Source organism: Pollachius pollachius, assembly GCF_949987615.1.
Source record: "Pollachius pollachius genome assembly, chromosome: 19".
NCBI classification, from domain to species: domain Eukaryota; kingdom Metazoa; phylum Chordata; class Actinopteri; order Gadiformes; family Gadidae; genus Pollachius; species Pollachius pollachius.
Window position 1 is genome coordinate 17,615,608 of NC_136952.1, and position 25,307 is coordinate 17,640,914.

The following is a 25,307-nucleotide window of genomic DNA, read 5'->3' on the forward strand; positions in this document are numbered from 1 at the left end:
ATCCCTACTCCTTATGAAGTGATTTTTAAGGTATGCTGGTGACTTGTGATTGCAAACATTATGGATCACCCTGAGCTTGAGCTGAACTGCCCTAGCCTCCAGGGGAAGCCAGCCCAGCTGTTGGTACTGGAGCTTACCTACATGCTCCAGTTCCAACAGAAAAAAGTTAATTGTCAGGTTCAATGAAAAATGGTTAAATTATATAATGTTAAAACCGAAATTACGGACACATGTCCGAATCAAGCATAATTATGAAACATATGTTAAAAAAAATTCACCAAGAAATCAGAGATCCTTGATTGCCCAATTAAAAATGGGAATCCTTCCCCTGGCACTTGAGGTCGGCAGATTTAAAAATATCCCAGAGGAATAGAGACTTTGTGATTTACAAGAAGTGGAGAATGAATATCATTTTCTTTTATACTGTCCCTTCTATGATGAACTAAGAGTACCTTTTGTAAATGAACTGTTTGCTAAAACCCTGAAATATTTTGGAGTAATGATGTCAGGATGGAATGTTTGTTTACCTTTGATGTTTATAAGTTAGCCTCTTTTGTTACTAAAGCCTGGATGAAACGTCAGGATGGTTTATATGTTAATGTGCTACGTTAATGTTAGTATTGTTTAGCATCTACTTTTGGTTTTTGGTCTGTCTATGTTTTATAATGTCGTCTTGAAAGCCCTTGTGGGCTAGGCATGCTAATGCATGACACAGTAATAATAAAAAAAATCAAATTCAAATTCATTCATTGATCCCTTGATGTGAGCCCCAGCACTACCCTGACTAACCTATTCAGAGAAACCTGCAGTTTGTCTTTTGGGGGCTTAGTAAGACCACCATACCATGAGCCCAGACCGTAATCAAAGCAGCATAAAACCAGTGAATTAGCTAGCAGTCTGAGGCTAATTGCATCAAGGAATGGAGCTTTCCTAGCTAGGAATCTGGATCGGCCATTTACCTTGCTCATGACCTTTGAAGCCATGCTCTCCCCATCTAGGTTGCTGTCTAAAGAGCATCCTAAATAGGTCACTGAGGGCTTGGCAGGGAAGAGCTGCCCTCCAAGGCTGATACTGGACAACTCTTTCTTGTGCAGTCTTGGCTTAGATCCAAACACTATGAATTCAGTTTTGGCCACATGAAGAGACAATTTATGATCTAATAGCCAAACCCTGATCTTACTGAACTCTTCTTGCAAAATGGCATGCAGCTCAAGCTCATTTTTGTTGGAGGCTATAATAGCTGAATCATCAGCATATAAAAACAAGTTCTCATTGCAGGCGGACTTCATGTCATTGATGTAGATTAAAAACAGTAATGGCCCTAAGACGCTCCCTTGTGGAACTCCACAAGTTACCAGATGTACATTGGATATATGACTTGGAATTCAGTCTTTTGGGATCTACCGGAGAGGTAGGAAACAAATCATCTTAAGGCGGAAGGGCACATGCCCAAGGCTGACAACTTGTTGTACAGTAGGTTATGATTGACCGTATCAAAGGCCTTCTGTAAGTCAATTAGGATCATGCCACATAGTTTGCCGACATCTACTTCGCCCTTTATGAAGACCGTTATGTACAGCAGACATGAATCAGTTGAATGTGACTGTCTGAACCCTGATTGGAATTCATAGAGGAGTTTGGAATCCACAGCATATTGAAACAATTTTTCATGAACTACTTTCTCCAGGACCTTGGAGACTACACTCAATATAGAAACCGGTCGATAATTTCCCGGATCAAGCCTATCACCTTTCTTGAATAGTGGGATACTTTAGAATGCTTCATGTCATCAGGAACAGAGCCTTGCTTGAAGGACAGATTCAAAATTTGAGCAATAAAAGGGGCTATGAGATCAGCTGCATCTTTCAAGAAGAGAGTTAAGGGCCTTTAGCATGTCGCCAATTTTTTTCTACTGACACAGGATTGAAGGAAAAACTTTTTGGAGTCACACCTATCTTAGCATAAAAATCCTGAATGTGTTCAGGCCCGTACAATCTTGGGCTGAGTGGTAGCTTCTTCACAAGTTTATGGGCAACTGAGGTAAAAATAAGTGATTGGCAATATCCGCCTTCTTATTTAACTCTTTTCCATCAATGGAGAGAGTAATACAAGAACTGGGAGTGCTTTTTGTCTTAGATAAGCATCCTAGATTTTTCAGAACCTTCCACAATTTCTGGAGTTTGTCCTTGTTTTCGTTTATCTGTTCAGAAAAGTAGGTTTTTTGTATTATACGTTGGGCCTCATTCCTACAAGCTTTAAACTGTGAGATGTCAGCTGGGTCCAATGTGTGTTTGTACTTTGACATGGCTTTATCCCTAGCCCTGATGGCTTTTGTGTATGCGTGTATGTGTGTGTGTGTGTGTGTGTGTGTATCTGTGTGTGTCTGTGTATCTGCCTGTGTGTGTGTGTGTGTGTGTGTGTGCGTGCGGGTGTGTGTGCGTGTGTGTGTGCGTGAGAGATAGAGAGAGAGGATAGAGAGAGAGAGGGGGAGAGAGAGAGAGAGAGAGTGTGATGGTATGACGTGTGTGTGTATGTGTGTGTGTGTGTGTGTGTGTGTGTGTGTTAGAGACAGAAGTTGTGTCAGTGGCAGTGTTGGGAACGTTACTTTAAAATAGTAAATAATTATAGTTACTCACTACTTGTTCCAAAAAGTAGCTGAGTTAGTAACTGAATTACTCTATAATAAAAGTAAATAGGTACCAGGGAAAGTAACTATTTGCGTTACTGTAAAAAAAAGTTGCTATATGTCAAAGAATTGGATTTTTCTGAGCAGTTTCACTTGGCCTTAATGCGTTAAATGGTTGAACTGCCCATTCAAGGCCCTGATATGCTTCCAACTGAGGCTCCGTCCACACTAACCCGGGTAAATCTACAAACGCATAAATATAAATGTGAAAACGCTGGGTTCGCGTTGTAGTATGGACAGGGTAGACGGAGGTTTTCAGAAACGCTGACGTTCGGTTGCCATGACAATGCCACAAGCTTGCGCTCGAGACCAAGACGCTCATCAAAAAAATAGCAGGTGAAATGCAATTGATGATCTCTCTGTACAATGTACTAATTTATCTCCAGAAACAACTCGACATATTGGCTCAAACATATTCGTTGCCCCAACGCCGGAGGCGAGCGCTGTATTTGATGTTCTTCTGTGATGGTAAAAAAAAAAAACCGGAAAGACGGACAAGACCGGGGCGAAAATGATTAACCAGCTGATCAACTGTAAATATCAGCTGATCGCGCGCCTGTAATCTAAACAGAGAGGCTTGGCGGAGTTACGTAACCATGACAACAACTGTTAATCAAAATAATTTCAGCGTGGAACGTGGATGCAAAACATTCGGAAAACGATATGAAAACGATAGTGTGGACGGGGATCATTTTCATTGCGGATGTGCGTGTTTACATTTACCTGGGTTAGTGTGGATGGGGCCTGAATTTCAATTTGCTTGGTTGCAAAGATTGTGGAACATCTGCCGAATACTACAGTAAATACCAACTTTTCATCGGATTGCTCCGGACTCGCCATTTCTGCTGCTTCATCGAATCTGTTTGGTGTGTGCGTTTGCGTGTGTGTGGCGCGTGTGTCCTGGCTTGTGTGTAAAAACACTGGCTCCCGATTGGCTACCATGAAACATGACTCTGCCTTAGCCAATCATAATCGCTTATGTCGTTGTTAACCCACCCGGGCTCCTCACTAGCAGTTTGTGATTGGAGCCAGGGGTGCGTTCGGATTACTCCGTTTATTCAATCAATTCATAGTAACGCACTCCGTTTTTCGTACGGTAACGATAGCGGTGTTGTAACGACGGAAATAGTAATTAGTTAGATTAAACCGTTACTGAAAAAATAACGGCGTTACCTAACGCCGTTCTTTCAAACGGCGTTATTACCAACAGTGGTCAGTGGGGGAGGGTATAGGGTTGGGGGAAGAGCTCCTTCCTTTTTGGACGGAAAATATACCTCCTTGTCTGACAGTCTGTCCTTTTTTTGTCTATCTGTCTGAAGATTAGAAGTAGGCCACGACGTCTCAGTGCAGAAATATCTTTAATATGGATAAATGTCAAGGTGTAAGGCCAAGTAATGGCGGTTGAACTCCTTGAGTTGAACTGGTGAGAGGTCTCAGAATGTATCAGGTGCTATGATTCTGCTATTCTCCTCCTCCTTCTCTTTTTCTCCATCACAATAATAGTATATCTTATTCCATTTAAAGAAGATAAATAATAAACGTTTGAGTGCTAGATAAAGGATGAATGCAAGTTTTATTGTGTGTGTGTGTGTGTGTTTGCGTGTGTGTGTGAGAGAGAGGGGGAGAGAGAGAGTTTGATGGTATGATGTGTGTGTGTGTGTGTGTGTGTGTGTGCGTGCGTGCGTGCGTGCGTGTGTGTGTGCTAGAGACAGAGCGTGTGTCAGTGGGGGGTGTATAGGGTTTGGGTAAGAGCTCCTTCCTTTTTGGAGGGAAAAAATATCTCTTGTCCGTCTGTCCGTCAGTTTGATATGGAATGTCAATATGTAAAATGTGCCAGATTTAGCCATGCAGGCTAATTTTCACCTGTAGTCCCTAACAGATGGACGGTTGTCCGTCCATCTGTTACAATCCCTTATATTACCTATTTAAATAAATAAATATGTCTACATACACTAAGCACTGTCAAATAAACCTATTATAGGCCTACTAATCATACCAAGTACCTCTAACTTATAATATCAGCATCACACCAACAATCATTATTAAAACGGTTTTCTCAAACAGTTCCACTTCGTCCTCTGAGCGACACTGGAGGTGACGAGTGGTAACTGAACCCTAACAATCATTATTCTGCAGATGAAGAGCTGTCATCGGGGTTCCCTGGCATCGTCAACATTTTGTGCTTCATTCACTAGGATTTAAACACTTCACACTAGGATGGCGTTTCTAACCCTAACCCTAACCCTAATTTTGTTGGTTGGATTTAGGCATTAGGCCAGATATGGTTAAGTTCATGGGTAAGTTTACAAATGGTTAAGTTAAGTAATTAGGTGACAGATTTTTAAGTTTAGGTAGGCTATTAGGTTGATATTTTTCAATTAAGGTATTAGGTTAGTGATAGTTAAGTTTAGGTATAGGGTAAGAGATGGTTACGTTTTGGATGAGGGTTATTTAAAGTCTATTTAGATGCTTTCACGAGTTATGATTGAGTTAAGTTGAGATCTTCGTCATCCAAGGATAAGCTCGTCCGGGAGGCTGTAGGGTCCTAAGACCGCTGCTCTAGTGGCCATGAAGCTGCAGCCTCCGCTGCAGGACCGTCCAATAACGGTGACACCACGTCGTCCTCTAGCGGCGTCACCGCGAAGAGCGCCCATTGGCCCTCCTTCAACGGCGCCGCCTGGCGGTGAACTTTTCCCGGCGCCCATTGGCCGCGCTCCGCGCTCTCTCCGCGTGACGTCATCATCACAACAAAGTGCCATGACAGCCTGCGGTGGAGCGGCGGATCGGCTGAGGAGTGAAACCGAGGTTATTATCCAAAACGCAGAGCGCCGTTCGTCTACCGGTGATACCGATCTCCTGAGGTGAGACCAACCGCTTTGTCGTTTTAATGCTCGTCGACGGTTTGATTCCGCGGCGTTAAAAAAGGCCAGAAGCTCCCAGACGACGATGTTACCTGAAGCTAGGACTGGTTAGCCCTGGGAGGCCCAAACCAACACGACACAAGAGTTTTAACCACCATGTTTAACCACCAGAACATAACCCTGACCAGGTCTGAGCCGCGGTTAGTACAGTGGTACAGGAGAGGAGCAGAACCGGGGCTTTCCCCGGTCTCCTCCTCCTTCGACCAAGGAGATCCGCTTGCTAGCTTAGCATGACGAGCTAAACTGTTAGCTAGGTTCTACTCTGTCTCTCTACACTCCTCTCCTATCTGGTCCTGTAACTCGTCCTGTTAGTTTGTACCCGACAACGTCATTGTGTGTGTTAAATCTACTTTTTACTGGTGTTGTCATTGTATCATGTGTCGTGTATCGCTGTTGTGAGTGCAGTGCGACACACAGTAGTGTGTTGTATGGTCCCAATAGGATGGCTCTGTGTGTTTCTCTGTGTGTCATGCTGATTCCGTATGCACATCAGTTGCAGCTCCTGTGCATATGATCCCATACGTGCCATATTCTGTTGGAAGAAGGTACATGTTCTACGACAGCAGCTGAGAAGCTCCAGACACGCATTGCAGATGCGTTGCAGTGAGCGGATAATTAGGTTGTTCCCATCAGTCCGCTGAAACGCCTCTACATTGACCCCGAACCAGAAGTATTATAGCTCATAGTATAACTAATGTCACAATAATGACATTACCATTCAGCGTCATTGTTTATGTTGTGGGTTTAAAACGGTCGAAGTTGAGGCACACTGTTTAGGGTAGGGCTTTGTATTGATCAGTGAACATGCATTTTGTTTTAAGATATAGCAAAGCATAGTACCACTCTCCTTCATGTACCCCCGGGACCTGCTGAACCCTCCCTGGGATGCACCCCTGTTTGGGAACCCCAGTTTCACACCATCTCTCGCACTGTGTGGCCCTAGTTTGTAAGCTGCCCGAAACGCCAGGGCGTTCATCCACCTGCCCGCCAGTGAGCCGGAGACACGGGGAACAGGATCGGGAAGCAGCGCGGAGCGGGCGCCGCGGAGAGAGTGGAGAAGATGTCGGCCAGCCCTGAGAAGAACTCCACGGCCCAGGAGCTCAAGGAGCAGGGGAACCGCCTCTTCCTCTGCCGCAAGTACCAGGAGGCGGCCACCTGCTATAGCAAGGCTATCGTGAGTCGTGTCACCAGCACTGTCCTCCGTCCACCACGAAATACCACACTCAATAGTATTATGGCGGAAAGTTTGTCATTAATGTAGCTTATTAACCACTCTGTGATGTGCAAAGCTTCTGACTATCTGTCTGTCGTTCAATCTATTGTTCGAACTAGGGCTGCAACAACGAATCGTTAAAATCGATAAAAATCGATTACTAAAAGCGTTGGCAACGAATTTGGTAATCGATTTGTCGAGTCGCCCGTTTAATACTTGACTCGTAGGCGCGGCACTGTTTACAGCCAGCCGCCGACAGGTTGGTTCATGGTTCATGCACGCCCACAGCAAGCTTTAGTGTGAGCCACCACAGCTTGTATTTTGGTCATATCTTAACACTGGACTGTAGGCTTATGTAAAAGTGTTGTACCTTCACTGTCTTTGGGTTAAAAAAACTCCTTCAACTCAGTATCCGTCTAGTCCAACCAAACACTCTGTCAGCTGCTGCTGCAGACGGTGTGCAGACGGGCTCGGAGTCGGCACCGCGTGCATCAACAGTCATTCAAAGCAGCGGTACTAATCACACAACAGGACGGTGTAGAAAGTCCCGTCAGTTAAAAATAGTAAACCAGTTTTTAAATCCATGTTAAAATTGGCAGGATATACAGCTAGTTAGCTTAAAAAAAGTCGCAAACATTGTCAAATGTGATGTGTTCAGGTCGGCGCAGTAATATGATTGATGTGTTCAAATGCAACACACACACAAAAAAAAAAGAAATTTGAGATTTTGGCGAAAACTTGTTTTCCCAGCAATTCAAAATAGATAGTAAAGATGGAATTATGACCTGTTTAAAGTCCTATCATGAACTATGATCATCTTTTCAGCAATTAAAGCAATAATACAAGTTCTATTTCAAGGAGTCTCGAAAATGGTATCAATATCAATAAAAAGTAACGATCTCCTGTCATCTGAGAGAAATTAAGATTATCTAATTTATTTTTAACCGTTACTATCTACCGGTTAAAGATCTTATCAGTTGACTGGTTAACCATGGACATCCCTTATATACTGTATATATATAAATGTATATCATACATTGTATGTTATTTAGTGTTATCCCAGTTATGTTTTTTTATTTTTTTTATCATTTAATATTACTTTTAATAGTTCCTGGACGTTGAAGCAATAACCTGGTGTTTTTACACTTCAGTCTGCACTGTGAATTTGAAGTAATGTTCAGTATTTGAATAAAGATGCGGCAATTACAAACGTTTCTTTTTTTTATCCGATTCATCGAAAAAATTATCGACCGATTAATCGATTATTAAAATAATCGTTAGTTGCAGCCCTAGTTCGAACAATCTATTGGTCCGTGTATCTGTCGTCCTATCTATTTATCTTTCTTTCCATTTGTCTGTTTACCTATATCTACCCGTCAAGTGGTCTGTCTGTTTACTTATATCCAACCGTCTAGTTTACTGTGTTTGTTACCCTATATCTACCTGTCCAGTTGTCTGTCTGTCTGTTTACCCATCTCTACCTGTACATTTGTCTGTCTCTCCCTCCTTCTCTGCCTGCACTCTCTGTCTGCCTGTCTCCCTATGGGTCGTTCTCTCCAGCGGGTCTACATCTCTATCATGGTTGATCATTGTCCGTGTTAAGCTCTGACTGTTGGATCCTAACACGGCGTCTCCCCTCCAGAACCGCAACCCGTCTGTCGCGGTGTACTACACCAACCGCGCGCTGTGCCACGTCAAGCTCCAGCAGCACGACAAGGCGCTTGCCGACTGCAAGCACGCCCTGGAGCTGGACGGCCAGTCGGTCAAGGCCCACTTCTTCCTTGGCCAGTGCCACCTGGAGCTTGAGAACTACGACGAGGCCATCGGGAACCTGCAGCGAGGTGAGGGGGGCCGCCGGGCCTTTGGGCGGGGAGAGCTTGGCTGCATTCCACTAGTTGTTAGTGTAGCGATTATGCTCGCCTTCACTGCCCAAAGCGAGTTTCAAACCGGGCCCCACCGCCGCACCCCTGACAAAAAAAATGACATGTTGCAGTATTAACAGGAAGAGTTCATCCATTATGGGTTAAACAACGTCATGCCTAGGGTGAGCAGCCTCTGAGCCTCTGCTCCAGCAGTATGACACCACAGCCAAACACTTCTCAATGATAGGTTCAACATGGACAACATAGAAAAACAAACATGCAGTGGCTGAAAATATAGTAGAGTGCCAACCCCCCTTTATGCACAATTATTACTGCAAAAATGCCAAGGCCGTTGCGAAACAGTGGAAAGGAAAAGACAGCAATGCTGCAACAGATTTTCGCAAAACATGGAATGCAATGCACAGAGGTTGACACTATTTTGAATGAACAAACCATAACTATAACTATTCTTAATTTTTTTTAAATAAATAGCTATTTTGAATTATTAGCATAATTGTTTGTTTTTTATTTGTCTTTTTTAATCAAATCCTTTGTACCAGCTTCAGTACTCTCGCGTACCTCCAGTGGTACTCTGACCACAGATGGAAATATGCTGACCTAGACCGCCAAATACATTAAGCACCAAGTGACACATGGATACACTCTGACAAGCACTCCTGGAACAGCTGGATTTACCGTTGAATACTATCTGCAATTGCACATTTACCTAAAAATAATGTTTGTAAATAATCCAATATAGAAGAGCATGTCCCGCTTATGTTTTTTACACACACATTAATAAGGAAGTCATTGAATTGAATTCATATCATGCTAGTGCCCGCTAGCATAGGGCTCGTTGTCTTTCTCCACATCCCTTTGACCGCTTTTAGAGATCATGTTTTGTTGCGTCTTTGTGATCATGCATACGATCTGTACAACCGGCCTCACAGACCATGTGACATATGTTCCTCGCCACAGCGTACAACCTGGCCAAGGAGCAGAGGCTGAACTTTGGCGATGACATCCCCAGCGCTCTGCGCATGGCCAAGAAGAAGCGCTGGAACAGCATCGAGGAGAAGCGCATCCACCAAGAGAACGAGCTGCACGCCTATCTCTCCAAGCTGATCCTGGCCGAGAAGGAGAGGTGAGGCACTGTCTGGAATAGGAATGTGCATTTCTGGCAAAAATTCTATTCGATATTCGCTGAGAAGTATTCGAATAATATTCGAAAATTGGTCAGTCAAGAACCCCCCACGCACGCACACACGTACCTCGTATACACACAATGACACATTGAAATCAATTTGTTTATTTCAACAACTGCGCCATACATATTCAACATCAAAATTATTTCAACGCGGGCTTAGGCAGATAGGCCTACATGCGCCGAAAACAGATCGCTATTTATTTTATTGAACACAGCCTGCATGACGGTGAACGAGACACGTCTTCAGCATATGGAAACTATGGCCAAAAAAATAACTCCACACGGTGTGTCTTTTTATGATTTAGTTGTTACCAACATTCGTAGTGTTGATCAGCAGAGAAATAGTCTGCCAAAGACGTTCATGTCCTTTAGCAACAGAGGTCGCTGGGGTTGATAAGTTACCGGACTACTTCCGGAGTGATACGATAGAAAAAATGAATCAACTTTCCTTGACAGCAGTCATTATATGCTTAGCAACGGTGAATTATCAAAAAATTATTCACCACCGGAAGTTGTGAAGGCCCATGCAAGTGAACGGAGCTTTCAACAGCATTGAGAAGTGCCGTGTAATAAATAACTATAGTCTCATTCATTATTCGATATTCTACGTGACTCTGACTATTGGACGATCGTTGCCCATCCCTAGTCTGGAACATACGGGACTAGGATCTAGATCGGCTGGTTAGAACCACCTGTTGACTGCGGAATCTGGCGCCGCCGCTTTAACGCAACGGTTAAAGGAAGTTTACTTTGTATCATTTTAGCTGGTGCACTATAATGATCGGGTCCCATCAGTTATTGGCCGATATTGGGAAATTTGTATTATGTATTAGTCCATAAACGTAAGTGAAGCCGATAAATAGAGACGATAACTCAGAAGCAACATTGGCTTAACCATTGGGTTTACCAATGCTCTTGTCACGCTCATGACCTCAGCAAGCAATCATTGCAAACTGCAATTTGTCTGGAACTTCTTATTTCATTTTTGATTTCCATTGGGCGTCACAAACGGGCACAGACCAAAATGCCTATGGACGCCATAGGATATTCCGACAACCAATCATAACTACAAAAGGGGTGGCACAGCACTTAGAGATAAAAAATATATATATCAACACAAGCATTAACTGCAGTCGTCTGTTCTTCTTTTAGTGAAGATATACCGTCCAGTTTGTCTCATACTGTCCCGATGACATAAACATCATGTACATCAGCGGCATCTTTGTTGTTGAAAATGCCTCCTCGCTCCTCTGCATCAGGTGTGCGTTGTCGTGTAGCGCTCTGTCTGGGCAGCAGTTGACCGCGGCGTCCGAGAGAAAGTTAGGCTTCCCCAAACTTGAAGGACCCTTGAAGTCTAACGCCCCAGTGTGTGTGATTTGTGGAGATTGTTCTGGACAGCCGCTGATTTGGATGGATCACGTCAGAGAGAGGGTTCGGCATCCCGGACACCTGTAGTATAACGCTACTGTGTGTCTGAATGTGGGGAGCTCTGTCTGAGCAGCGGTTTATTCTGATGTCCACGTCAAACTGAGGGTTAAGCTTCTTAGTATAACGCCGCTCATACACAACAGCGTTTCTACAAAAGTAACACAAATTTACTTCCCGGAACAACAGGTTATTTTTGGAATTAAAAAACTGGTCTGAATCAGTCAAAGGCAAGCCAACGCCAATTCAGAGATATCTCTAGGGGAGTTAGGGTAAAATGGTTTGCTTTCTCTGCTCTGGTCTGGATCTCTGGGTTTGATTGCTCTTGTCTGATGGCATGTGTATGTGAACCCGTACAGGGAGCTGGAGGACTGCAGAGAGAAAGAGGACGACAATCAGAACGGCAGTGACATCATGAAGATAACATCCCAGAATGTACGTATGGGTTGTACACTGTGAACCTGATAATGTTGGACCTTTAAGGTCAAGATGTATTTTCAAAATATATTTTCACCTTTATCACGAAGTACTGCGGTATCAGAAAGCTGAGACATTATCTAACATCCAGATTATGTCTTACCTTTGTTGTTATTATCATCAAAGCTGTGTTTGATCGCATAAATCAAGTCAAATCAACTGGTGATCTAGTGTCTGGGCACCATTTTGCAACCTAACACATGTTTAACATCCATCTTTAGTAGCTAAGAGAGGGTTTCAGAGGAAATAGGTGAAAAAAAGTACTCTACTAAAACCCATCTTTGCTCTACTTCACTTTATTGACTTCAAATATTGTCCCAGATACTCATGTCGTGCCGTGGCCCTAAAGTGCTATAGGGCTACCAGCTGATAATGCACTAGGTGTAGTCACTCTAAATCACATTTATTTCAGAAGAAAAAATCTTCCAGGTTTGCTGTGTTCACCAACCAGTTGTATCCACATTGATTATTTCACCTGCACAACATTCTCACAGGTGTTATCTTTCCTTTAGCCCAGGATGACATATTATATCCCCTTTAGTTGTGGAGATATACACTCGGTATGTTATTTTCAGGGATAGGTATAAAGAGGTTAAACACACATTTGTTATCTGTAGGACAAGTATCTGATGGACATGGACGAGCTCTTCTCTCAAGTGGACGAGAAGAGAAAAGTAAGGCCCCATTTCTTTCGTGTGTGTGTGTGTGTGTGTGTGTGTGTGTGTGTGTGTGTGTGTGCGTGCGTGCGTGCGTTGAAACAGCACAAACTCTAAGATAATCTTTGTGATTTTTTTTTTTCATCGGATTATTAGCCAATGAAGAGGCAGCGTAGGTAGCACGTGTCTTCATAAGTCAGTTATGACTCCCCGTCCTGCTCCTGGCTCCACTCGGCCCCAGGACCTGAGCTATAGCTTGGCTAGGTTGGGTTCATAGAGACGGTCCAAATGGCCATCCCGTCATAATGAGATGGAAACGGCCCCTTAGTAAAGTCACATCCCTGACAGCGAGTGAGCCTATTTATTTCCACACTGGGAAGTGCAATCTCATGAAAGATTACATTAGTATTGCTTAGGTTCTCCCTTTTGCACATGGTGTTTATTGCATATTGCACTGCATGCTGTGGTTAACTGTGTGCTTAACTGTGGGTAACTGGCTGGCTGTGTGGTTGACTGTGTGGTTGACTGTTGTTGGCTGTGTGGTTGACTCTGTGGCTGACTGGTTGACTGTGTGGTTGACTGTTGTTGGCTGTGTGGTTGACTGTGTTGTTGGCTGTGTGGTTGACTGTGTTGTTGACTGTGTGGCTGGCTGTGTGGTTGACTATGTGGTTGACTGTGTGGCTGACTGGTTGGCTATTTGGTTGACTGGTTAACTGTGTGGTTGACTGGTTAACTGTGTGGTTGAGGCTGTCTTCATGTGTGCCCTGCAGAAGAGGGAGATCCCAGACTACCTGTGTGGGAAGATCAGCTTTGAGCTGATGAGGGAGCCATGCATCACGCCCAGTGGCATCACCTACGACCGCAAGGACATCGAGGAACACCTGCAGGTACCACCACACCGCCTCCACCACCTCCATCCTCACCTTGACACCGCCTCCACCACCTCCACCAACTCCATCCTCACCTTCACCCCGCCTCCACCACCTCCATCCTCACCTTCACACCGCCTCCATCCTCACCTTCACACCGCCTCCACCACCTCCATCCTCACCTTCACCCCGCCTCCAACAACTCCATCCTCACCTTCACACCGCCTCCACCCCCTCCACACCATCTCCATCCTCTTCGCCACACCACCTTTACCAGCTCCAACCTCACCTCCTATCCCCACTTATTTTTTACTGTGATAACTGATTGTCTGGCTCCAGGAGAAGTCCTGCTCTGAATGTAAGGTAGAGTGGCTGCAGGAAGAGACTGAAACTTGAGGGAGGCTGAGAGAGAGGAGGCTGTTGTGTTGGGCTACAGATAGCGGAGTGTGATCTAAAAGATTTAGTTGAAGGAGGGTTGAGATTACCGCTCCACTCTTCAGGCGCTACTGCCCCAAAGGATCAAATGGCAGGCCGATGGTGGATGATCTCTCAATACAGGACTAATTCTGAATGTTGTGGTCTGCATAAGTCCCTTAGACCCAGACTAATGGGAGATAGGGTCTACCTCCCAGCTGCATCAATGCTTGCGGTCCGGTTGTATCTGGTATCTGTGTGAACGGCTCAGTTCAGTCAACCTTTGACATTTGAACCTGATCTTGTAATAACACTGTTCTTTCTCCCCCCCACCAGAGGGTGGGTCACTTCGACCCGGTGACCCGGAGTCCTCTGACCCAGGATCAGCTGATCCCCAACCTGGCCATGAAGGAGGTGATCGATGCCTTCATCCAGGAAAACGGCTGGGTGGAGGACTACTGAGCCTGGACACTTCTCCTACTCACCCTCCAAACCTTCTCCTTCCCCCTCCCTGCTACTCTGCTCCTTCTCTTTACCCCTCCTCCTTACTGAGAGAAGAGGCCAGACTCCTCCTCATCTTCCTCATCTTCCTCACCCATTCTACAAAGGGCGCCTGCCCTGGCAGGCTCTCTCTCTCTCTCTCTCTCTCTCTCTGTCTCTGTCTCTGTCTCTGTCCCTCTCCCTCTCACTCTTTCTCTCTCCATGTATCCCGGTGTGTGTCTCTCTCTCTCCCTGTGTGTCCGTCTGTCCTAGGCTGTCCTTCCAAGCCCCACGCTTCACCTCTGCATTCCTGTCCTCCCCTCACATTCCCTCGCTCTCTCTCTCCCAACTGTCTCCTGTGTATAAAGTCTCTCAGGTCTCTCCATCACTTTCTCTCCACTGTGCCTCGTTCACCCTCTCTTTGTCTCTTTCCCCCTCCTTCCCCCTCTGTCGTCCTGGCTATGAGCTAAACATGTCTACAATCACAACAGACAATTCCAACACCAACTGAGTGGATTAAGGCACAAGTCTTTAAGAAAATGTCCTCTCTCTCTCCCTCTCTCTCTCCCTCTCCCTCTCCCTCTCTCTCTCTCTCTCTCTCTCTCTCTCTCTCTCTCTCTCTCTCTCTCTCGTGCCACAGTCTTCTGAGTGATCAGCGCTGCACGTCTGTGTTTGTGCTCACAATGGTGATAAAAACACTCATACATTTTAATATTTTACTAGAAGGGTCGAACTTTCACGCGGCCGTCTCCCACTCTGCTCCAGTATTCCTCGGCTGATATCGATTCTCACGACTGAATCAAACATTAATTAATTGTGTTTGATCCTAACAATATGGTCTTGCCAAGGTGAAAGTCGCAGACTAAACAAACCCGTTTTCTAACAGAAATCCTTGTTTTAAGGCGGTTTCGACGGTTAACTACGCATGGATCCCATACTCTGCCACATGGTCTGATTAAATCCTGGTAGTCCTGCGCCTGGACCCCCGGTACTGGTGGCAGACCGGCCCCCGGCTGACTGACCACATGTTGAATGTATGCTAGCTAGCTAAAGCGCTATGGAGGAGGGTCACATCCTGTTGCTGTGGGGCTGTTTCACCGAAGGAGCGGTGGAAGATAAGAGTAAGACCGAGGTGGGCTGCTTCTCTCTGATGTCGTGAAACCACGAGGTGAACTGAAACATGATCCTCTGAAGGGGTAGAAGATGTGTCCTTGATTTTATCTGGGCCCTTGTGGCTTCTCCCAGATCTCAACAGACTGAATAATAACCATGATGGGAGGGACAGAAGCCTTGCGCTTCTCTCCGAGCCCAGGAGAAACTGGTTCTCCCTGTGTCGTCACAATCAGCCACAAGATGGTCACCTCATGTCCTTTATCACCCTCCCCTCCCATAATCTCTTGCTGTGACTCCGATGCTGAACGCAGGACTCCCTCCCTGGGGAAACACCCTCTTACTCTTCAGCTGGTTGGGGGTCTGGGGAGCCAGGGAACTCCGCAATGCAACCACAGATGTTAATGGTTTTTAGCCCACCCCCCCAAAAATCATCCCACCCATCTTAGAAGTGCTGGAGTTGTTTACAATCCATTGCGTCCCTACCTTGGTTACACTGCGGAGGTAATCTGTGTGAAATTTGGAAAGCATAAATATATATTTTAAGTTAAGCACTCGTGAGTTTACAGGTAATTGTCCTCAAAGCTTCTCGGCTGATGGTGTGTGTGTGTGGTGTGTTTGGCCCACTGACTTCTGGGGTACCCCCCCCCCACACCTTCCCCGCCCCGCTGGTGTAAATAAGTTTGCTTGATCTTGTTCGGACTGTAATCTCTCTTACTGCTTTTTTTCTTCTTTCATTCTCTGTTCCTTGGTTTCTGTGCGGCTCTCGGAGTGCGTTTGAGGAACCTGTATTAAATGTAGATATGTTGATAACATCCGTGCATGGTTTGTGCTTCATTAAACATTCAAATACGCCCGTTTCCTCCTGCAGTCTGTCGGGTACCTTATCAATCACCTCTGACATGGCCGTTCAGAGGACAAACTTGATTAAATACAGTCTGAAGTTCCATTATTAAAGATGGAGATCTCTACTTATGATTATAGTGCATCTCTCGTGGGTTATCATGTATAGATTCTTATTAGATAATTATGTTAGTCTCAGATTGGTTTAGTTATTAGGTAGAGATTATCTGTAAAATGTAATCTACGACATCGGTTATGTTCATAGATTATGCAATTATATGATGGTAGTTAAAGCGCCTATAAAATAAATATGCAAGTTAATATGAAAACATGCCTGCTGCCCATGTTATTAGACAAGTAGCTCAATAGGCCGAGCATAACCTTATGAAAGCATCTGTATTGAAACAGCAGTCTACTAGGAAACATTAAACCAATTGATTTGGTTGGCTTTTATCAATGGTTAAAATCATCACTCGATCTGTGAAGTCGTGTTTAAATTGATCGGTTTGATTAATAACAAATGTTGGGTACTGGTTAATTTAATCGGTTTCAGTGGATGTTCAATTTGAAAAAAGCTTTAAAAAAGACTAGTGAACAGACAAAATAATTTCTTTCAGGCCTAGGCCTATATTATTTTAATGTACAGACGGCCTACACAGCAGTCTGTTAAACATGAGACTCACCAGGGATGGGCCTCAACATGTTAAACATGTCGAGCCCCACCTCACACCTGAGCTCAACGGGAGAATACAGCGGGCATGGGACTCAAACCCAGGCTGGAGCCATGGTGAGAAGGTCGAGCCACAGACTGATTTTGAACCTTAAAAGACCTGCTTTGTAACTATGGTTTTAAGTGACTTAATCCTCCAATTATGTTAAGTGTCAATTTGACCCGATTCAATGTTTACAGTCTCTAAAAACATGGTTGACATACTTTTTCAGCAACATTTTTTAGGACTTTACCTAACTCAATGGCAAACAAAAATAACCTAAAAATATATTTTTTAATAATATTGGCACATGAAAGGCTCCCTGATCGGCGTAGGCCCAAGACAATGTCATTTTTTGTTTGGGTGGCCACTTGACACCACAGCCATAGTCGTCTAACCCCCCCCGTCAGGATTTCTCGTCCAACCCCCGTCCCCCCGTCAACAACAGCAAAATGACGGAAAATAATTTACACATCTTCATTGTAAGATCCCCTCTCAGGGGGCCTACAATACCTCTCAGCCCCAGGGCCCAATGGCAGGTTAATGCAGGCCTGCCTGTACACATCGGTTTTGTTGTGGTCATTTTGACCTCTAGCCCTATTATTCTATAAAACCCTATTTTCGATCTTGTTTTTTGATGTGTTGGATGATACTGAGGGCATCTGGTTCATGAGAGAGAGAGGGAGAGAGAGAGAGCGAGCGAGCAGTTCCCACAAGATCTCTGATCATTCAAGAATCAATGGCAGGGGCAGGACATATTTCCCGCGATAACTCAGTGACAGCTCTCATAACAACTATATTAATTAAGTTAATTCTCGCGATGGGGCAAACATATAACCGCGAGAACTCTTGATAATTCTTGCAGTATGTGGGATGAGGCAAACAAAGTTCCCGCGAGAACTTTGATAATTCAGGCAACATTTCTCTTTGCAGGAAAATATTTGTTGCCACTAATGTTCTGTCAAAGATCTTTCAGGATGTCCTCCTGATGAGAATGAAGCCATTGAGATTGGACATTCTGACCCTCCCTTTTTTCCCAAACACAATTATACCCCCTTGTTATATCTCAACCACCAAGAACTGACATGAAATCTAAAAATGGAAAGCTGCTGATCCCCAGTTACAAGACAGGGTTGACTGACTGCAGTTAATGTCATCAAAATGGTTCCAGGCCCCACTAGATATGCTAGCAGCAGTTATATACAAGACAATCTGCATTTGAACTATATTATATTTTACTATGTATACATACATTAATATATTTGAACATCAACATAAAGCCCTGCAAACCCCAAAACATAATTGTTTTTCATTACTAATAGTTAAATGAATGAGATCGTACAGTGATTTGCATATGTCGCAATAGTCATATACAATCAATACTTGATGTATAAGGGGAGGTTGGGGGCAGTCATGTATTATTTACTGGGCTATAAAGATGACCATCTTTATGGCCAAGGCCTAAAAAGGCCTTTCTACTTTAGAAAGACCTAAAGTAGTGGAGAGAGAAACTTGGTTAAGACTTTCAGTTACATTAATTTTCTGCGTGTTTAAATTGCTTGGGTGAAACTGACTCCAAACATGAAAGTGGTACGTTTATTTGAACATAATAGGAGGATTAAAAAGCTATTTATAGCTACTAGCTATTAGCTGTTTGTAGAGGAGGTGGTCGACATTTGGAGAGTTCATCCAGCAGCTTTGAACAAGTAAAGGCTTGAAGAAAGCACCACCAAAACAAGAGTGGCCCTGAGTCTCGTGCCACCCCAGAGGATGCTTTCCAGTGCGTGCATACGCACTGTGCGTTCCCGCCATTGATCAGTCACACGTCCTGCCCCAGGACGGACAGCGGACCTATTGTGACGTCACGGTGCCAGGAGCGAGGGCTGCCCAGAGCTGGCCCTCCTCATCCTCATCATCATCATCAACAGCGAGGAGGAGAGTGGTACAGCACTACCACAATCATAACATAATATAATACAGCATAACTAGATCATAAAGAAGACGTCAGAACGGTAAGAACTGCTCCGAACTTAAGGATAAATTATTTTATCTAGGAAATTTGTATTATTTACAAAATTGCACCGGGAATATGCTATAAACTGTTAACTGCAGATAAAACAGATGTTCTACTAAATCTGGCAAACATTCAAAACCCGGGTAGACCTACTCAAAAGTTGTAATGCCTGAAGTATATTTCTGCCTTTTTGGAAAAATCCATGAGAAAATCCCCAAATAATCACCACAGACGCATCGATTGATGGGATTATTGTTCCTGATTCACCAACTCAATTCTGAGCAAAAACACGTCAAACCACACTTAAAACTACTTAAAGAAGGGGTGTTTCTGAGCAGCCTGTGCAGTTTGATGTCTGTTGAAAATAAGTTATAACGCACTATCAATTATTAGAATGATTTACAGTATTCCGATCAATCCATACTTCAGTAACTTCAGTAAGAGAAAGCATCCTGCTAGCCCAAAAATATTATTAATATATTATAAATAATATTAACATATTATTGTGGTGTTGGTTAAATTTGTCTGTTAACATTTGAAAATACTAATAGCACTTTTATTGATGACTATTTCAAGTAATTTCTAATTTGATTTTAGAATATTATTTATATGGAATCTAGTTATTTTTGCTGAGTGGTTTTCGGAACATGGAGTTATCAGTACCTCTGCCTGAATTCAGATGGTCCTGGTCCGTGGACACTCCCTCCTGGGGGGGATCCTGCTCGGCTCAGTCCTGCTACTCGTCTCGTCCAACGAAGGTACTGCTGCTCTTTACCCAATCCAAGGATCCAATGAAAACTTAAATGATGAACACAACATGTGCTATGTGAGTGAAGACAGGATCAATCCTAGAAATGAATGTCTCATCCTCATGATCCAGCTTTAACTGTAGCTCCAGCTCCGATCACTAGAGGCCGCTGGTGGGACGACCTCCACAGACCTCCAATCGTTTTTTGTTTTCTGTTGACACAATGCTAATAACGTCGGCTGTTTGTGTCTGCTGTGTGTTGTGTGTTTTGTGTGTGTGTGTGCTGCGTATTGTGTGTTTTCATTTTTGGTTGTGTGTTGTGTGGGTTCTTTGTGTGTTTGTGTGTTGGTTGTGGTGTTGTATGGTTTGTGGTTGTGTGCTGTGTGCTGTTCACTATATGCGTTTTTTTGTGTGTTGCGTGTTTGGTGGTTTGTGGGCTCTTATTTGTTTGTGTGTTGTGCGCTGTCCCCCTGCCGGCCGGTAAAGGCCCATAACAAAGGTGAACTGTATTTCCCGTCTGCTTTATTTCTCCAGTGGGCCTGGCCGGCAAGGTGCTGGTGTTCCCCTATGAGACGGACTTCAGCTTTGTGACCCTCAAGCCCCGCATGGAGATGGAGCTCCGCGCGTTCACGCTGTGCCTGCGTGTGGCCACCGAGCTGCCGGCCGACCGCCAGATCATCCTATTCGCCTACCGCACCGCCGACTACGACGAGCTCAACGTGTGGCGTGAGAGGGACGGCCGCGTGTCATTCACCCTGAGCGGCGACGGGGTCTTCTTCCACCTGCCCCCCATCACCACCTTCCGTACTAGCCTCTGCCTCACCTGGGAGTCGAACCGGGGACTCGCGGCCTTCTGGGTGGACGGCAAGCGTAGCAGCTACCAGGTGTACAAACCCGGGCACACGGTCCGGCCCGGGGGTACGGTGCTGCTGGGGCAGGACGCCGACAAGCATCTGGGGGACCTGGAGGCCACGCAGAGCTTCGTGGGCGAGGTGACGGACCTCAACATGTGGGACCACGTGCTGTCCCGCAGCGCCATCCAGGCCTGGCACTACGGGCACCGGGTCCCCGAGGGCAACGTGTTCGCCTGGGCGAGCATCGAGTACGCGCCCAGCGGGAACGTCCTGGTGGTAGACGACGACTGACTGACCGACGCCGTGGTGGAGTCGCGAGCACCGAAGCGCGTTCCGGTTGGACTGTTGTGTGACGTCATGGTCTCTGTAATGTTGTTCTGTGTCTCCATGTGTCTCTAATCGCTTTGAGTGACCTGTAGTTTACCACCCTGCGCCGACAACACACACACACACACACACACACACACCGTTCTGGACTGGAGCGTTAGATTATGTAGAATAATTCTTAAAATAAAGCTATTTGCCTGTTGTTTTCTATTGGCTGTGAATTATGTTCCTGATAATTCAAAAAAGTGCATGTGTGTGAACGTATGTGGACGCGAGTGTGTGTGTGTGTGTGTGTGTGTGTGTGTTTGTGTGTGTGCGTGTGTGCGTGCGTGTGCCAGATGTGTCCTCAGGGGGGCAGTCAGAACCAGCTGTCTCCGGCCATCATTACGCACCTTCTTGGATGCCGCGTCATTTGAAACGGCATTGTTTGCCAACCAAATACAACCCAAATACTAAATACCAAAAATATGTCCTTTATTCAAACATAAAGCTTCAGTAAATCAGCCATTTAAAAAAAATCAAGATTTTTAAACTATGAGGTGTAGGGTTTACGTTGATATCAATTAAATTGAATAATGGGCTTTATGGTAAGTAGGGCTGTTTATTTATGTGCATATCTTGCTTAGCATTTGGCTATATAAGGAACAATGTGGCCTACATATACAGGCACATTACAACCATTTAACCGTTTAAAAAACATTAAAAAGGGGACATTTGTAACCTTTCGGCTCCTTTAAGGCGTTTGACCTTTGGAACGTTTGTCCTAACGCGTAAACGTGTTGGTCTTTATGTTCACATCTGAACGGCTACCGGGGAACGGGACGTGAAACAGCAGCAAGGCAGTAGTGTTCGGCCTATCTGCTTCGGGTTCCTTTCATACGCCTCAACTGAATAACTACCAAATATCCCATGATGTAAAAACCCTCCAGGGGCTGAAATAAAACATCTCAACGCACACACCCAAAAGTGTTGGAATGCGGATGAATATTTATGGTGTTTAAAACGGATTTAATTATCTGGAGAGATGATGTGCATAAGGCCTCCGTTAAGTGACTTGAGAGACTTGGCAACACACACGAAGTGTTGATCCTGGTAAACTGAGTTTCGACAACACATCTGTCGTGAATGAAAACGTGTTAAATGGAATCACTTTCTTAAACGACGGTGACGGCAATATTAATGAATTAAAATGTCTGCTTCATATATGGAAAACCTTTTTGAAGTTAACAAGGTCACCTCATTTAGTTAGGATCCGTCATATCGAGTCATAGGGTAGACCTATAGTTTTTCGTACGAAGATCCCTCTCAGAACATCAGGTCGGTCCTCTCGGTCCCGGGACGCACCGAGAAGGCGCACTGCACCGCGACCTCTCCAAACCCCGCGAGTCCTCTCCCAACCCCGCGAGACCTGAGACCGCCCTGACCTCCTTGCGTAAAAAACTGGAGAAGTTTCCACCACGTTGCCCTGAGGCTGCGCTGCTATTGTGTGTGTGTGTGTGTGTGTGTGTGTGTGTGTGTGTGTGTGTGTGTGTGTGTGTGTGTGTGCGTGCGTGCGTGCCTGCGTGTGTGTGTGTGTGTGTGTGTGGATGTGTATGTGCGTGTGCGTGCGTGTGTGTGTGTGGGTGTGTGTGTGTTTGTTCTCACCCGAGGAGCCCGACGGCGTGCTGAGGACGGCACAGGGCGCGCGCTGTGGCTGCGGGTCAACGGCCAAATGTTCCACCTTCTTGGATGTTAGAATGCATCAATCTCAGAACCCAGTGAACACCTTCCAAGACCATCTGCCCCCACAAACACACACACACACACACACACACACACGCGCGCGCGCGCGCGCACACACACGCAAACACACAGCAGACTCTTACACGCACAAATACCTGCAGGCCTTTCAAATCCCAGCCTTTGTCAAAGTGAATTTCTTTGAACTTTTCACCGTTTCTACAATCGGGTGACAGAAGTCCTCCACCCTCACAGCCTGCAGACAACAAGGTGCCCACACAGACACTGACGTGTCGCTTTAAAACCCTTTAAGCCCCAAAACACATTTCAGCCTAATGGTTGAGGCCCTTTCTTCGAAGTTTTATTGTGCTTATATCCTTTTTCTTAGCAAAAGTTAAATCCTCTGCCATCTCGGCCAAGGGGCAGCGGGCACTCTAACTACCCAGCGGTCCGGACGCGCACTCCTCCTCCCGCTGTGGGTCATCGTCCCCTCGCGCCGCGCATTAACCGACTGAACACACATGGGCGGGGGGCTCCTTGTTCTTGTCCCTCGCGCCGCGTGATCATCTGCATATTGGCCCCGTGGTGGTGGCGCGTGCGGAGCTGGTGAAATGTCTTCCACGCGAGAGGAGAGAGACGGCGCGAGGCGGCGCCGGGTGCAGAGCCGGTGCACGCAGGGGACAGACGGAGGGCCGTGCTGGAGTCCCTCGAGCCACTCGCAATAGATTTCCCGGCAAAACACAAAATTTGCATACGCAAGACAGTGCCACGAGCAACCCGCCCGAACAGATGGATGGTTTTTCTCCCGCGCTTTCTAGCAGAAATATCAGCCTATTAAATTAAAACGCTGGCTTCCTCCACGCGGCCCCAATTCATCTTCCCCACACACAACCACAGAGAATGGATTCTTTCCACGGGAAATGGTTAATTATCATTATGATTTATACTAATATGTATTACAGTAACTATAATCAAATATATATAATAAAAATAAATAATATAAAGTAAACATGAATAGTTGTAGCCATTTCTTTTTAAGGCTTTATAATATTGTGTGACTCTCCAGTCCCACAAACAGCAAAACAAAAAGCACCAGTGTTTGACCACAGACGGCGAAGGTCATCTGGGATAAGTGATTATTAAGATGATTAGCCATTATTATATAAGAGAAACATGGTTTCACCTGAACACACTCTCTCTCTCTCTCTCTCTCTCTCTCTCTCTCTCTCTCTAACACATGCACACACTCCCATCTCTCTCTCTTTGTTTTAGTGTCTGCAGTATGCTCGCTCGTCCGTCCCCTCTAGGCACTATGAAATATTCACCAGGCCTGCCATTAGAGTCAATCTGAATCAGCTCCATCATCACACTCCCACACACGGCGGCCATTTAGCAACGCTAATGCTAACATTTAAAACAACACCAAATCACAGCCTGGCCAGACCTGCGGTCTGCTCGGCGTCACATAACCCCCATGTGTGCTCATTGGCTGGAGAATGACTGGGACCACATAACGGACATGGAGCGAGGCTATGGATGGACTGGAATGAGAGCTATACACCTATACACACATACATGTGTAAGTGTGTGTGTGTGTGTGCGTGCGTGCGTGCGTGTGTGTGTGTGTGTGTGTGTGTGCGTGTGTGTGTGTGTGTGCGTGTGTGTGTGTGTGTGTGTGTGTGCGTGTGTGTGCGTGTGTGTGTGTGTGTGTGTTTGTCGTGTCCTAAGTGAGGTAGGGAAGGGACCCAGGGTGGGCCTGCAGACCGCGGGACTAGGTGCGCCGGGCCTCCAGGGAGCCAGGCTTTTAGGGCCCAGACAGCTGCATGCCTTCACTGGCGGCTCTGTTAGCCGATCCATTATTTAATAGACGCGCTTAGTTGGGTCAGTGTAACACCCAGTGCAGTCCTTTGGTGTCACGGTGTTAGGCAAGGTTAGCATTTGAACAGTCAATGACAACAATTCAAATGATCACCCTCTCCTGAGCTCTCTCTGTATGGTCCAAAAAACACACTTAGGAGACCAACTACAAAATAACGACTTTCAAGAAGCTATACTACAACCTCAGAGGGCAGCCATCCATCGGTTTGCAGTTCTAAGATCTACTCCTACTAGACTAGTACTACAGTACTTCAATAATTCACTACTGTACCTGAATGATTTATCTATGTAGGATTTTTATGTGTGTCTATGTTCCACCACCCTATGGCCCTCGCCACCCTGACACTCTGGACTGTTCTCTGAGAGCAGACCGCAATGTGGAAGAACTACAAGCAGCATTAGTCCAAAACTAACTTGAATGGCTCCTGAAGGGGAACAATGACACTGTCATGCTAACGTAACACAGGGAGGGGCTCAGATGACAGCCTTAGCGGACTCACAGTGTGTGTGTGTGTCTGTGTGTGTGTGTGTGTGTGTGTGTGTGTCTGTGTGTGTCTAGGGCCCCACCCCCTCTAGGGCCCCACCCCCTCTAGGGCCCCACCCCTCTAGGGCCCCCCCCCCCTCTAGGGCCCCCCCCCCCTCTAGGGCCCCACCCCCTCTAGGGCCCCACCCCCTCTAGGGCCCCTGCCCCCCCCCCCTCTAGGGCCCCACCCTCCCTCTAGGGCCCCTGCCCCCCCCCCCCCTGCTAGGGACCCCCCCCCAACTCTAGGCCCAAGCCCCCCCACCCCCCCTCTAGGGCCCCACCCCCCCTCTAGGGCCCCCCCCCTCTAGGGCCCCACCCCCCCTTCTAGGGCCCCACCCCCTTCTAGGGCCTCAGGCCAGGCCCCCCCCCCC

At 45.8% G+C, this 25,307-nt stretch overlaps 2 protein-coding genes across 2 annotated transcripts; both read left to right on the plus strand.

The window, feature by feature from the left end:
- The first annotated feature begins 5,424 nt into the window (after window positions 1–5,424).
- Window positions 5,425–16,135, plus strand: stub1 (STIP1 homology and U-Box containing protein 1). The gene is made up of 8 exons (XM_079756554.1): window positions 5,425–5,547; window positions 6,551–6,781; window positions 8,463–8,661; window positions 9,661–9,826; window positions 11,674–11,749; window positions 12,409–12,465; window positions 13,218–13,334; window positions 14,067–16,135. The coding sequence occupies exons 2-8, from the start codon at window positions 6,668–6,670 to the stop codon at window positions 14,190–14,192; spliced, it is 855 nt and encodes a 284-aa protein (XP_079612680.1). The 5' UTR covers window positions 5,425–5,547; window positions 6,551–6,667; the 3' UTR covers window positions 14,193–16,135.
- Window positions 16,136–16,921: 786 nt separating this feature from the next.
- Window positions 16,922–20,780, plus strand: LOC307090277 (C-reactive protein-like; the record flags this gene model as incomplete). Its single annotated transcript, XM_079756854.1, has 3 exons — window positions 16,922–16,950; window positions 18,748–18,815; window positions 20,170–20,780. The coding sequence occupies 3 exons, from the start codon at window positions 16,922–16,924 to the stop codon at window positions 20,778–20,780; spliced, it is 708 nt and encodes a 235-aa protein (XP_079612980.1).
- Window positions 20,781–25,307: the final 4,527 nt, after the last annotated feature.